Source organism: Emydura macquarii, unplaced genomic scaffold (genome assembly GCF_026122565.2).
Source record: "Emydura macquarii macquarii isolate MOO-44397 ecotype Brisbane River unplaced genomic scaffold, CSIRO-AGI_Emac_v2 contig_2890, whole genome shotgun sequence".
Classification (NCBI taxonomy): Eukaryota; Metazoa; Chordata; order Testudines; family Chelidae; genus Emydura; species Emydura macquarii.
Genome location: NW_027133027.1, coordinates 4,974,791 through 4,990,244, shown reverse-complemented (window position 1 = coordinate 4,990,244; position 15,454 = coordinate 4,974,791). Strand labels below are relative to the sequence as shown.

Genomic DNA, 15,454 nt, shown 5'->3' with positions numbered 1-15,454 from the left:
AGTATTTTTAATTTTGTTCTGTTTTAAAAAAGCCATCTGGCTAAGATGAAAAAACTTTAACAAGTAATAGATGTATTTAGAAATACAACATTGCCCAGGCTTGGCAGGACTCCCGTTCCTTTATTATTTTTAGTTTTTAAGTCATGTCCCAGAATTTCCAACATGAGAAGGAATGGAATAGTGCAGATATATCTGAAAGTGTTTGCCTATAGTGTTGTTATCTTTAAATAGCTTCTTTGAAGGAGCCCATATGCCCTTTGCCAGAGGCATAATTAGTATCTTTCAGTAGTGTGCATGTGGAGAGGAACATCATCTTTATGCTGTAGTACAATGGGCTGTTCTTTTACTGTATTCTCTGTGACTGAGGTCACATTATCCCTAATAGCTTCTGTTTTAAGTTGTCTTTACTCCCCACAACTGTTTACAGGTAAAAAATGTTACAAGTGGAGCAATAAAAGTTAGGGAGTTGATTCTCTTTCCACTCCATCTCCCCCTTTAGGGTAGGATGAGTTCTTCAGGGAAGGTAATAGCAGCAAAGGGTACGATTATTAGCCAACATTAGAAAGCTTTCCCAGGGTCAGTTTTCAAAATAAGCTGCATTTCTGGGAACTATATTCTATTGATTTTTTTTTTAAAGGGATTCCTAAATAGAGGCATCTCAGTAATCAAGGCCTCAAAATATAGCTTTGAGACTATGCCAACAGATCTTCTGCCCTCTCATAATCCAAAACAAAGAATTCTTCATTCTTATGCCTCACGAAAGCGTATGCCTGCTGAAATTAAATTTGTTAGTCTTTAAAGTGCCATATAACTCTTGTTGTTCATTCTTTCAAGTAATTTAACAATTTCATCAATTTTACAATGATGCAATGTTGCAAAAACATGCAAACAACAAACTCCATTGTCACTGCAGCAAAAACGTGTATATTTTGCCAAACTTCGGCAGCTTTCACCATTCTGGTCACCTTGTCCTTGCACAACCGTCCCACCCTTAAACATGCCAGGGGGCAGGTGTCAGGTTTTGGGGTGCAGTTCAGACCAGTGAGTGGTTGTGCCACTGCTTGTGCTACAACCCTGAGTGCCTTAAAATACACTGCGGCTGTACCCCCCTGTCTGGATGCTCCCAGCCAGCATACCCGCATGCCCTGAGTGTCTGTGTGTTGAGCAGCCTTGATTCAACAACTCTGACTTCAGCAGCCTGCTTGTTACACCACAGCCACACTCTGGTTTCCACCACCCTTGGTTGTTAGTAGCCAAGTGACCCCAACACATCCCAAGTCCCGAATTTCCCCCAAATCATCCGCTCTGAAATGTCCAGTTCAGTAATAAGGTCTGTTGCTCCTTTAAAGAGACAAAAGCACAGTAGCTTGTTGCTTTAACTGATGTTTTTAATAATCACTGCAATTCAAATACAGTATTGGGTTGAGTTAGAATAAAAGTACAACAAGTTTATTTAATCAAAATGAGAGGTTTTAAGTAAATTCAGGTAGAATGGTTAAAGTCAGAAACGATTGCAAATAGAAGTGAAAACATGCATCTAAAAGTCTAAAACTTAATCTAGCAAAATACAGTCTTTGTTCAAGATGATTTCTCACTCTCCCGTAGTCTTCTTTCCAGCTTTTTTATTGGCCAGGATCCATCACAGAGATCAGCTTGCTTGGTTTCTTTGTCTCCTTAAGGTGAAGGATAACTTGGGGTTCTTTGCACCTCCCTTTGATAGTCCAGTAAGGCTTTGAAATGTATTCTTCTGAAGGGTACCCCCAGATAAAGTTCATTAGTTCATGCTGTGTAAATGATCCTCGAGGTCTGGAAGATAAGGCTTTATGATTGTTCCTCCTCTGCTGGTGGTTTTTACTATGTACATTATCTCTTCCTGCTGCAAACTCCGATACAAATTAATAGCCCTTTGAGTCTGGGCCACACCTGGTTTGAGGTATCGGCCTCTTTCCATTGTCTGGAGAAAACGTGTTATCAACTCCGTCTGACATGCCTGGCTTAAACATCTTCTAGTCACAGACTTTAAAGCATAATATTAGTAAGTATCTATAATTTCATGTACAGCATTGTTACATATATTTTACAATCCACTCTGGAGTTAGTTTTCAAATGATATCTCCTCAGGCATATTTTGTATAAAAATCATCACAGTAGTGTGAATAAAGGGGTGCCTACGGTCACAGCAGGGTGGATTGATTTAAATTAAGGTGAATTAAATCAGCAATTTGGATAGTCTCAATTTAAATAATTGATTTTCATCAACTTTTCCATTTGTACTTTGGTTATTTCCTAAAGAAAGGTGCATTCTTGTTAGTTGACATAACCATGAAACACGTTGATTTATACTGACAGTGTCTAGCACAATGGTACTCCAATCTTAGTTGGTCCTTAGGCACTACCATAGTAAACAAGTTCAATAATAATAATAATAATAATAAATACTGGCCTGGTAGTTTAGTGGCAGTAGGTATCATTACTGCTATGATAGTTGGTGATGGGCAGATTGCCAGATCCAAGTTTGGCAGAAATAGGAGCAGAGGGGAGCTGCTCATGGCATCACTGCAGTTAATAAACATATTTAATAGTGGCATTGGGCTAAAACCTGTGATCTTTGTGGTCATGTATGAGGGAGATGCAGGGGAGATAATTAATATGCTAAAGAAGTTAAATGGGTTTTGTACTCCATAAATTGTTATATTATGTTCTAGTATGTCCATTAATTTATTGGAACATACATAACTCTCCTCCCTCTCCGTAAGACTTAACTGCTTCTCAGAATGGACTATAATAACCATGTTACTAACATTTCATAGACCTTAAGGTTAAAATGGTCATGATCATGTAGTCTGACCTCCTGCACATTGCAGGCCACAGAACTTCACCCACCCACTCCTGCAATAGACCCCTAATCTCTGGCTGAGTTACTTAATTCCTCAAATCATGATTTAAAGACTTAAAGTTACAGATAATCCACCATTTATAGTAGTTTAAACCTGAAAGTGACCCATGTCCCCTGCTTCAGAGGAAGGCAACCCTGCCCCTCCTCCCAGGGCCTCTGCCAATCTGACCTGGGGAAAAATTCCTTCCCAACCCCAAATATGATGTTCAGTTAGACCTTGAGCATGTGGGCAAGTTTGATCAGCCAGACCCTGGGGAAGAATTCTCCGTAGTAACTCAGAGCATTCCCCATCCTGTGTCCCATCACTGGCCATTGGAGAGATTTGCTGCTAGCACTCACAGATCAGCTACATGCCATTGTAGGCAGTCTTATCCTACCATCCCCTCCATAAACTTATCAAGTTCAGTCTTGAAGCCAGATAGGTCGCACCAGTGCCCTGCATAGTGATTAAGGTTAAGATTTCATCATGGTTATTTTTAGTAAAAGTCAGGGAGAGGTCACAGGTAATAAACAGAAATTCACAGAAGCTGTGGCCTCTCGCTGACTTTACTAAAAATAACCAACTATGACAAAATGGGGCTGAAACGGGGACATGGGGTTTGGGTGGGATGAGAGCAGTGGGGCAGGGAGAGGCAGAGGCTGGGAGCTCTGGGTCCGTGGGTCCCTCACCGCCCAGCTGGGAGCTCCAGAGTGCCCCCACTACCTGTGGTGCCTGGGAGCTGCAGCCGCTGCCAGCAGTAGCTTAGGAGCCTTGGCTGCCTGTGGCGGCTGGGAGCTCTGGGGACCCCCATGTCCGCCCACGGCGCCTGGGAGTTGCAGGGGCCATGGACAGCAGCAAGGAGCTCCAGTGGTCCCCCACTGCAGATTGGAACTCTGGGTCCACTTTTCTCCCCGCCCATAGGGGCAGGGAGCTGCTGGGCTCCCTGCTGGCTGACAGCGTCTCCCTCCCCTCCCCCAGCTGAAGCAGAAAATGTCACGGAGGTCATAGGAAGTGATGGATTCCGTGACATAATCTTATCCTTAGTGATGCTAACACTTTCCTGTCTCTACTGGAAATACCTTGCCTGATGCATTCTAGGACTGCATTAGCCTTTTTCACAGCCACATCACGTTGGTGGCTCATAGTCATCCTGTGATCAACCGATACACCCGGGTCTTTCTCCTCCTCTGTCACTTTCAACTTCAGCCTCTTAGGGACTACATAAGAACAGTACAGACATGTTAATGAAAGCCAAATAAGATCATTCCAATCAAATGGCAGGTTTATCAATATAGTTGAAAGGGAGGTTTTAAAATGCTGACACTTTGGGAAGAGAAGAAGCTTTTTAATTGCTTAATAACCTTGATTAGTTTAATTTCAAAATATAAGGAATTGCAACATGAAGACTTGAGTTAATTTTAAAAAAAAACTGGAAGGCAATTCTCATAAATGGTTTGCAGTACTAAATGATTTAGGCATTTGAAGTTGAGGTTTTTAGCATGACAAGAAATAATAAGAATTAATCCTGTGGGTTGGAGCAAAATTGTTCTAATTGCTTTGAGCTCCTCAGATAAAATTTTTTGCATAAGTCCCCTGGTTTATTTTTTTACCGTCCAGTATCCTATTGCCTACCCTGTGTCTGTGTGTGTGTCTCATCCACCAGAAAGATGAAAATTATTTTTGTTCTGAAAATTCCCATTGATCTCTAGCTTTCCCCTCCCCCCTCTCCCCCCCCAAGGATAAACAATTGTCCCATGCTTCACTGCTTTCACAAACTGCTTTAGAAGGAAAAAAGGAGAAATTGGGCTTTATGTCATTGCTATAACAGCAGGCAGTTCATGGTCCAGGGATGATGGAGGGTGCATGATTTGAAGGGCAGTTTGTATATGTGCTTCTTGCCTCGCTTGCACACTTTGGAGGGACGCTTCTCCAAGTTATTCAGGCACCAAAGAACTCTCTACCCCCATATGATTATTCCTGCATGTGGCATTAAATACGTGAAATATAGTTGCTCTCCCTCTTAGAAGTTACAGATCTGATTCTCAATAAAGCTCCATTATACCACCCTCACAGTGTAAAAGGGCCATAAAATGTGAGTATAAATTAAGTTTACTCCCCCTTTAAGGACCATTTACACTGCCTGCCAGAGCAGTATACAGGGGCCTTATTGTAAATGAGAATTGGGCCCTGTATTTTTAGCACAGAGGTGCAGGCATGTCAGCCCTGTTCAGAAGGCAAGATTTTCCACCTGTATGCAGTCCCAAAATGGGGCCTTTTGTCAGAGGCAGGGAAAAACCAAACCTTCACAAAAGGCTCGTAGTGTAGTATTTGGCATGCCACATATTTATTGGGTCAGGCTTAAGGCCCACATACCTTGACCTGCCTCATTCTTAAATCACTGTGGTGGCTTAAATTATTTTAGTGTTTCTCAAAAGCACAGCTGGCTATGTTTAATTGTTCGAAGAAATAAGAGAAGAGGGTCTAGGGGACTCTGTATAAATAATTCAGGAAGAAGAATCAAATTTTCTAGAAACCACAGCCCAAATAAGAGAGAAGGCTGTTGGATTGAAATGATTTCTGTTGTGGTTGTAACATACCACAATTTGATTTCTGGCCAGATGAAAACATTTGGTTTGCACTTCAGTAAATATTGCAGAAACACTGCCAGCTAATTCTGAAGAGTAACAAAATACCGCTTTTGGCAAAGCCATAGACTCTTTCCATACGCCTGAGTCCATAGTTCTGATCCAAATTCAAGTTTTTTTCAGATTTGTTAATGTTCTTATATAATTTGAGACACAAATGCCTGTAATTTCATAGGAAATAGTATATTTTATTTTGTGGGGAGGAGATTACACATTTGTCAAAATTACAAAAATGTAATACTCAAATTTGTTTTCTAAACTTGCCAAAAAGAGAACATCATTTGTTCTGTTGCATAAGCCTCTTGCTTCTGAGCTTGCAATGTAGGTGTGTGCAAGTAGTGTAGATAGCTGCCTGAGTTCAAACCCCCTATTTGCATATTATTCAATGTGCATATGTAAGTCTAAGTTTTGCACATGAAGAAATGTGCATATTTTGAACATTTTGTTCTGAGGATTATTAAAGGAAATCCATCAATTTAAAAATCCCACTTCAGTCTGACTTTTTTTATTCCTACTGTTAGACAAATGACACTTAAAATGACTGACTATAACTGAAAGAGATTAAATAACATTTAGCTTCTTTATTTGTGTATTAAGCAACACTGTGTATAGTCAGTTTAATTGTTTCCCCTGTATAGTCAGTTTTCTTTGTGTAGATCTTTCACATAATATCAGAGAAGAGGAAAACACTTGAGAGAGAGAAATGTAATTGTGAAACCACCTTGAATACTAAAGATGATCAAGGGTCTAGATTGACTTCCATCTAAGAAAGTCTAAAAAGATTGGGACCGTTCAGCTTAGAAAAGAGATCACTACAGAGAGATGTGATAGAGGTCTATAAAATCATGAACAGTGTGGAAAAAGTGAATAGAGAAGTGTTGTTTACCCTTCCCACAATACAAACCTGATGAAGTTAATAGGCAGTAGGTTTAATTACAAAGAAGAGGAAGTACTTTTTCACACAATGCATAATCAACGTGGCGAGCTTGTTGCCATGGGATGTTGTAATGGCCAAAAGCAAATGGGTTAAAAAAAGAACTAGATAAGTTCATGGAGGATAGGTCCATCAGCAGCTATTAGGCCAAGGTGGTCAGGGACGCAACCCCATGCTTGGGATGACCCTAAGCCTCTGACTGCCAGAAGCAGACGGGATCACTCCCTCTGAAGCTCTGGTACTGCCAATGGTCAAAGACAGGATACTGGGCTAGATGGACCATTTGGCTGATCCAGTATGGCAGTTCTTATGTTTTTAAGACTGTTATTTGCAGTTGTTTTGCAATAAAAGGCGAAATATCCAGGTGATTGCTAGATAGAGCTCACTATTAACATGATGATCAATTAAAACTCACATTGAGTAGTTCCTGTAAAATATCTCTTGTGGGCTATCTGACAGGATGGAGACTGCTTCTTTCTTTGAAAGAAGCATCTTAGTCATTTAAGCTTCCAGTCATTTTAAGCATCAGCTTGCAAAGTCACTTTTCAAGTATTTGGTAGCCTTTTTTGGATTGTACCATACACAGTCACTTGAGCACTGGTTACACTAGATTCTAAAGGAAAACACTTTGAGACTGGCATTCATCTGGTATTATATACTGGCCAATCCTTGTGATCTTGGCTTCCCTGAAATGATTCAGAGGAATAGGACAGGAGAGGAGAGGAGAGGGAAACTCTATCCAAGTCACTGCTTGGCCCAATCATACATTTTTAATTCTTTCCTTATTCTGACTACACATGGACAATATGAGAGCAGGCAGGCAGTAAGCCTTAGATTGGGTAATTGTGATAGATACCTTGGCCAGATGTTTGTTAACATCGAAGAATACAACAGTGTCCTTCCCATTTTGCTCTAAATTGTTACTGTTTAGCACTGGTATTTTTTTTGCCACCTTCCCTTTCCATTTTTCTGCTATCTTAACCCATCTGGCATCCTTGCCTCTCCTCCATTGCCTCTTTCATCTAGGTTTGTCATATTTGTTCCTTTTCCAATCTATCATTACTTACCCTTCCTTTATTCAGTGGCTTCTCCTTGCTGTGCATAATACTGTGATTGCCTCACCTCCTCCAATGCCTCTGTTCTACTGTGTGCTTTGGACAATTTAAATGGAGCCACACACAACCAGCCCACCTCCCCCCAAAAATGAAAAAACAACAAACCAACAACAAACAAAACCCAAGTGCAGCACTGGGACTAAACACTTTAAAAAAACCACCAAGAGGAAGTGTAAAAATTAAGGTTGCAGCACCAACATTAATGTGGTGGCTGCATTGCACACACCATGTGTGTGTGTTATGGTTTAGGTTTTACACATGCAGTGATATATTAAGCTATACCTTTAACAAGAACAGTGTGTAGAGAAAATTCTCCACATGTGCAAGTGGTGAATTGTTACTATTTAATTCCTTCTTTTTTGTTGTTTTTAAGAGTTACTTTGAAATAAATTCTAATGCCACTATTTAAATTACCCCAACTAAGCGCTGAGTTTCATATCTCATTAGGGTGGAGGAGGAGTGAACTGCCAACTTTGCTGCTCCTTCTGTTCGGCTGGAAATAGTGTTTATAAGGCTGGACTAACATAAGCTGTAGCATAACTGTTTACACTGACAACAGTATCTTGGCAAAGGAAAAAGATAAAGATGTAATTACTTTAAAGTGAAAGCTTAGAATGTGCAGAATATTGTTCAATGCAGCAAAAATTCCTACAATTGTGTGATGCTTGCTTGCTCTTTTTTTTTTTTTTGCACTTGTAATTTTCCCTCCTACATTGGTGCTTGGGCATTTTTGGAGGACTTTGTCAAGTGTTTAATTCCGTGAGAGACAAGGTGACTGAGGTAATATCTTTTATTGGACCAACTTCCAGAGCTCTTCTTCAAGTGCAAGCTTGAAAGCTTGTGTCTCTCACCAACAGAAGTTGGTTCAGTAAAAGAGATTACCTTTCCCACCTTGTCTCTCAAATATCCTGGGACCAACATGGCTACAACAACACTTTAATTTAGTGAGACATTTACAATCTCCGTCATGAACATTGTCATGTACAGACCCATGTCTGGTCTTCACTAGGAAAAGAAGTGTATTTTTTAACTCAAGTTCGTTAATTCGAGGTGAAATCCCGGTGAATACAAGACAATTGATACTTTTTCATACAAATTAGCAGATTGAATTAAAGGTGAGGCTCCCCCACAAAGGAAGATTATGTCTGCAGGACCTCATATTTGGCCTGGCAGAGAGATTGTTCAGTGGTGTTTAGTACCAGGGTAAAGTGAAAAGGATTTCCACTGGCCATAGCTTCCGTCTTCTTTAGCCCCTTAAAAAACATGCAGAGCTATTAATGCACCAACTCGATACTTGCTGTGTAGAAAGAGCTAATAATATAGAATCTTGCAAATTCTCCTTAACAGCTCAAAGACCCATTGCGAATGAGCCGTTTCTGAAAACAAGTAAACTAATAGAATAAAAACAACCAAGAATACTACATTGGCAAGTGTTTTCTCCTGATGCTATAGAATATCTTTCTATCATAGCAGTAGTTGTGTGCTAGTATAGTTTGTAAATTGTAATGCACTCTTAGTAATAGGAGCGCTCACTGTGGCAGTCTATTAAAAGAAACCTGCAGATATTTCTTGAAAACAGGTTGTCTTTTTATTTTGCATTTTCAATAGGCAAAAAAGGCCTGAATTATGGTTTATAAAGATATTCTTTTCTGCTGAGAAATACCAGGAATATCAAGTCTGGCTTTCTTGGTTTTGCTGGAGGACATAGAGTTTTGCAGAGCGCACTTTTTTTTTTTTTTTTTTTTTGGCACCAGAATTGAAGAGGTGATCTTTAACAGGGACCCTTTATCCAGAATGTTAATTTGTTATGAAGTTAAATGGGTGCTAACAAAAGACAAAGTGTCCTAAACAACATAACTAAAAACATCTCTTCCTCTCAATTACTCAGCTTTCTCTCTCCAGACTTGTGTGATGTCATCATTTCATGAGTTCTTCAGTCATCACAGATCTTTGGTTTGGCTACACTAGATTTTTAAATTTTGTTTTGCCTAGAGTAAACCACTAATGTTTATGGGGTTCAGAACAGGATATAGAAATGTGTTAGCTAACTTGAGTTAGTTGGCAATCAGTTAACTCAAGTTAAAGAATTCTAGTGTAGACATCCCTCTTACCTGTGGACAAATTTGTGCCAGTATAGATAAACTGTTTTCCTTAACTTAGTGCAGACCCCTCTGTGGGCACTGTTATTTTGGTTTGAGTGGTTTACTTCAGTTCAGTTTAAACTGATTCCTAATATATTCAACAGAAGTCAACCTGATTTAAATCATAATGAGAGGGGTCACACAGCCTTTTGTACCTATTTAACTAAACCGATTTAATGTCACACCTTAAGTTAAACTAGCCCAACCTTAGGTGCAGAAAAGTCCATGTTTTCTAGGCTAGACAGGATCTGAATGTTTAATGTAAAAAGGAAACATGGGAAAACCCCCCAACTCTTCTTAAATTAAAAATAATCCTCAGCCGTCTCTCTACATAATAATAATTTTAAAAAATCTAAAAGTGCATAAATTAATTTTTTTCCTCTTTTGCAGGTCACCTTAATAAATCTCTGGTGAAAGGTGTGGGGAAACACTAGGTTTCCTGTGATGCATTATACTGCAGACTCGCTAGATTAGTGAAGTGAGAATTAGTGTGATTCTACTGTATTATTAGAAGTTGCTAGTCTAGTTTCCCTGGGCTAGATATTATTTACTTACCAACCAGTCCCAGCTGTCAGAGGAATGTGGTTTAACCCTTGGTGTTCACAGTTTACAACTGAAAATAATTGTAAAAGTATTCCAGCTAGAGATGGCATGTTTGTGAATGAATAAGGTCAAGAGAGATGACTATGGCTGTGCACTCCATTGGGATAACCCTTCCCTCCTTTTTAGAGTAGATTCATACCCTACTATAATGTACTTTGAACTAAAATGGGGTTATTATTGCAATCACAGCAGTATCCATGATGTGCTGTCCTCACATATAAGTTCCTGCACTGAAGAACAGTTTGACTGTTCTGTGGTTAGAGATATAAAACACAGGAAATATGGGACTGATCCATAACATTTGGATCCAAATCCAAACTTGCCAAAAGCTTGAGGTGCACGTGCATGTGGAGCTAGGTGTTTGAGTTCAGCCACCTCTATTTTGTTCTTAAAACATGCATTATTTATTTATTTTGCTGCTATCTACGTTTTTTTTTTTTTTAATTTGAAAGCGGTCTTTCCTAATTGACTTCCTTTAAATATTCTCCTTCCTTTTCTGTAGTTTTACAGGCCTCATAGCTTTGTATGCTTTGAGCATTAAATTGAATTAATGAAGGCAGCAGCTATTAAATGTTTGAAAACTGGCATCTCAGAGTACAGTAACTTTGCCTGCCTGCCGGTGTTTGTGCAGCATTAACATCGTGGTGGTGTCAAGCTAACAGTCCTTGAAACTGATTTCATAGAGTAAATTGACACAACATGTAGAGCCAGTAATTCTTGGATCCACATTACAGACTGGTGTGGAGGGAAGAAAAAGGGAAATGTCATTGAGAACTTTCCTGGGGTTATTGCTTCCTTGAGAGAGTTACTGCAGAAGAGTTGGGCCAGTCCAAGAGGAATAGTTTATCTCCTTCCCAGAAGCACCTCTTTTCTTCTTCAGATGATTGTTTCTGCTGTGGCAGAAAGTTCCTGTCTTGCAAAAAACTGCCTATTCATGTTTTGTAAGTTGCTTCAGTTTTCATGTCTTCAAGCACATCTGGAGTCCTGTTTTTACTGATCCTTTGTAGAAGTATGATGGTCAGGGTGTGCAATAGACTAGTACAGGGGTGTGTGTGTATGTAACATTATAATCTATTTGCAGAGAAAAGCACCATCCTGTGCTGGGTGTTGGTGGTCCTACCGACCCCAGGGTGATGGCCCAGTAAGCAGTACTAGGGACAGCACTGGCTGCCACCAGGCAGGGCTTTGGCTCTTGTTTCTATTGCAGTCTCAGCCTAAGGTCATCTGGAGGGAGAAGGAGGAGGTGGCAACACCTGTGCTGTCTCCAGTCTAGCAGATCTCTGAGAATCACCGTGCCCGCCAGGATGGGTGGGGAGCTGCATATGTACAGTGACGAAGTGGAGAGGAGATGTTTGGGTGGGAGTTGAGGAGACAGGTGTATAGGGTGAGTCAGGGCAACTGGAAGTCCGCAGCTGAACCCACTTAACTGCTTCTGCCTGTATGGTCCTGTGTAGCAGGCTTTGACTTGAAGCTCTTCCCCTGGCTACAGGTCTTAATCTACTGCCCAGAGGGTTCCCTAGCCGTGTCTCACTCTCTCATCCTCCTTTTTTTGGGTTGGGGTGAAGGTGCTGGGGAGAGAGAGATGGGGCTGCTTGGTGACCTGTCCCAGCAGATCAATGGGTTGCTAAAGAAGTTGAAGACGGAGACTGCTATGTGTGGTCAAAGCCTGCATGTCGAGTGCTGCCAGCACTGGCATCTTGACAGTCAACACCCACCTTCTCAATCTTTCCCCCACATCAGCAGCTACTCCCTGCGCCGCAGCTGCTCCTTTGTTTTGGGAAGAGAGATGAATCTCCTTTGGCTTCTGTCAGCAATGTTTGTGTGTGTGTGGGGGGGGGGGGATACAGGTGGCAGGCCCCTACAGCTCTTCTTAGGGCTACTGGAAGCAGGTGTGTGTCTGCTTGTTCCCAATCCTGGGATGACATAGTACAGCAGAACCTCAGAGGTACGAACATCAGAGTTATGAACTGACCAGTCAACCACACACCTCAGAGCAGCCAAACTTTGAAAAGTATTTTTACTTCCGAGGAGACCCAGGTTGTAGTGTTAATCGCTGTGATCCTCAAAATGAGGTTGATGTTTCCAGCCATTCTTTCAGAGGCATCACAGATGCTTTGTATAGGTTCACAATCCCCTCCCATCGTAATTTGTGTAGTGCGAAACACTTTCTTTATGTCCAGTTGAACCAGGAGACATTAAACTCAAGGTTTAACTTGAATAAACTGTGGGTCGTTACAGCAACACATCACTTACCTAGTGCAGAAACTGTACATGGCAACTTGCAGCAAGTCACAACAAGGCAGTAAAATATTAAATAGCAACCATAGTAATGCTCCAAAGAGTTTACAATCAAAAGGATTGGCTGATGGGCTCTCAGGCCAAATGGTGAACTACTTTTTGCAGTTCTGCAGCCCTTCCCTCTCTTAATTAGCAATAGGATAATAGAGCATTTCCCCAAAGCCCCATATCCTGGAGTTTTTTGGGTTTTTTTAAAAAACACTAATAAATCTTTGTGTCTGTAACTTCATGGAATGGTCCTTGAGCATCTGTCCCTGCTGGGATCAAACTGAAGACTCTCATATCTCAAAGTCACGCCTCTAACGTGAGATGGGGGAGTTGTCCTTCAGGTGTCATTTGTGCATTCTATACTAGCTACTAGACCAGCAGTTTGCAAACTTTATGAGCTGAGCTTCTGCTTTGAGGTATAATTTTTGGTTGCGTGTCTTCTCTCTCTCTCTTTGTGCTAGTGTATTCTTTTAAAAATCTAATTTTGGCTTCTTATTCACTGCACTTTTGATTTCTCATATGCCTCAAGTTGAATGATGCATTTAAAAATATTTGTCCTTCAGTGCAAGTCAAATTAGATTGCATCTCTAATGACATAACAGAGATATGGGAGGGAGCATGTCCAGAGGACTGGGCAATGGATGGGGGAGTCAGGACATCTTGTTTCTATTCCACCCTCTACCATTCACCTGCTGGATGAACTTATGAAAGTTACTTCAACCTCTTTGTGCTTTGTTTTTTTCCATCTGTAGAATGGAAACAATAACCCATCTGTGTAAAGTGCTTTGAGATCTACGGATGGAAAGCCCTATAAATACTAAGTAGTATTACTTTAAAATGTTCCTGGGCTACAGGTTAGCTTATGCGTACTTTCTGGCCCCAGTTCAGCAAAGCATTTAAGCACATGTCTAAGATCCTCACTGTTGAGCAAAGCACTTGGACAAATGCTCAGCTTTAGGAATGTGCTTAAGTGTTTCATTGAATAGGTGGGACTGCTAATCAGGGCTTTTAGGAAGGGTTTTGGGTTTTTTTTTTAAATTTGTTTAAATTAATAATAGAGTCTGGAAGTGTGGCCTTTGTATACCTCCCTTTTGTAATACCATTACCAAAACGGAAGGCACGCATTAGTTTGACCTCCTCTCATTCAGCTACGTTTAACACTACGTTAGGTTGTGATTAATGCTGGTAGGTCAGAGGAATAATGGAATGACATTAATGAGCCTTTCTTCATAATGACCAGGTTCTCCAGCCCTGCCCAGCAACATGGTGTATTTTGGAAGCTCTCAGGACGAGGAGGAGGATGAAGAAGAGGATGAGGAGACAGAGGATACAAAGGCAGCCACAAACAATGCTTCATCTTCATGCCAGTCAACCCCCAGGAAAGGAAAAACACACAAGCATGTTCCAAATGGGCATGGTAGGTCCTAAATCATACTGTCTGTCTTCCTGCAGTGTACAGTTGAGAAGAAAGGCTGGGGGGGTTATGGAGGATGCTGCCTAGTAAAGAAATCTAAGAACTGAATTATATAATCAGCCCTGCAGTGATTTCACATCTGGGAGAAAACTGATACTGTCCATACCATGAAAATGGTTAGCATCTTCCCTTTTATCCAGTTTCTGTCTACAGGCTGCAGTTCTGTCTGTCTGTAGGAAAAATACAAATGAACGGCCAGGGAGCTGGTTAGAGCTACATGGTGAAAACAGTGATGCTAATCCCTGACACTATTATTTGGCATTTCCTAGCTGCCTTCATTTAGATATTTAATCTAGAATGATTTAATGTTGTTGAAATTCACTATAAAACCAAAATGATCAGTGAATGTTAGCAACATGTATAGAAGAGGGAGTGTTTTCATTTCTGATGTGAGATGTTGCTAGCACATCTGCAGCTGAGTTTCTAAGCTGCAGTGTTAGCCTTGTCAGTAACATAGGCTTTCACCTCTACAGATCACATACATTATTTTCTTGCATATCAGCAGAGCTGCGTTAGTCACAACCTATTTTCTTCACATGGCCTTCATGTCATATCCAGATAAACTGATCAGTGTGTGTCACCACAACTTGAAAAATTTACTAACTTACTTAGTACTTACTAACCACAGGACTAAGCCTACTAGCTAGGGTGAAAAGTACCTGGGCTGCCATGCCCTAGGACCACCAAAGCCCACATAGTCCAATTGGCATCAGCATCACCCTATGTTAAATTAGCACTGTTCACCACAATAAACAAATTCTGTGTTCCCCACTCCCTTTCCCAATATCTCTTTGCTATGAAGAGCTGGCCCTACAGTGTCTGCCATATCCTTTCCTGTTCTCTCTGCAGAAGGGCACAGACTCCTTATCTTAGCTGACTTTCCAGGAAAGATGGAAGTGGCCACTGCTGTCTGCACCTGGGTCCTTTGCTCTTTCCTCCTTGTGAAGAAAACACTAGGAGATCAAGACTTCTCTGCTTCCTGGCATCCCATTCCCATTTTGCACAAGAATTGTCGTTGAGGAACTGCTTGTAGGATCAAATATATTATTGCCAACTAGCTAGTCAAAGGTCAGGACTCTGTGGATGTTCTAGTTGGAAGTAGAAATTGATGGAGTCTGGTACTTTGATGCAATCTGGTTTATTTATAAGGAATGTACAAAGTTCTGCTTCTCCAAATGCAGGAGGAACCAAGAGCAAAAGGAGCAATTTCTTAGCTTATACCCCGAACTTCCTTAGCCAACACCAGACCCAAAAATGTTCTTTCTAGCTGTTTTCCAGGGGCACAGTATGCTTACAGGCTGTTGCTTGGTTTTCTTACATTTTGCCTATATCTCTCTTGCTGTTGTGTGTGTTTTCAGTTTCTGCATGTTCTGCCTTCCC

At 40.9% G+C, this 15,454-nt stretch overlaps 1 protein-coding gene across 1 annotated transcript in view; it reads left to right on the top strand.

Moving 5' to 3' along the window:
* JARID2 (jumonji and AT-rich interaction domain containing 2) overlaps positions 1–15,454 on the top strand; it is a 300,414-nt gene that overhangs the window by 232,036 nt on the left and 52,924 nt on the right. Inside the window, 1 exon segment of the mRNA XM_067568345.1 lies at positions 13,841–14,017. Within this exon segment, the coding sequence (XP_067424446.1) occupies positions 13,841–14,017 (177 nt within the window).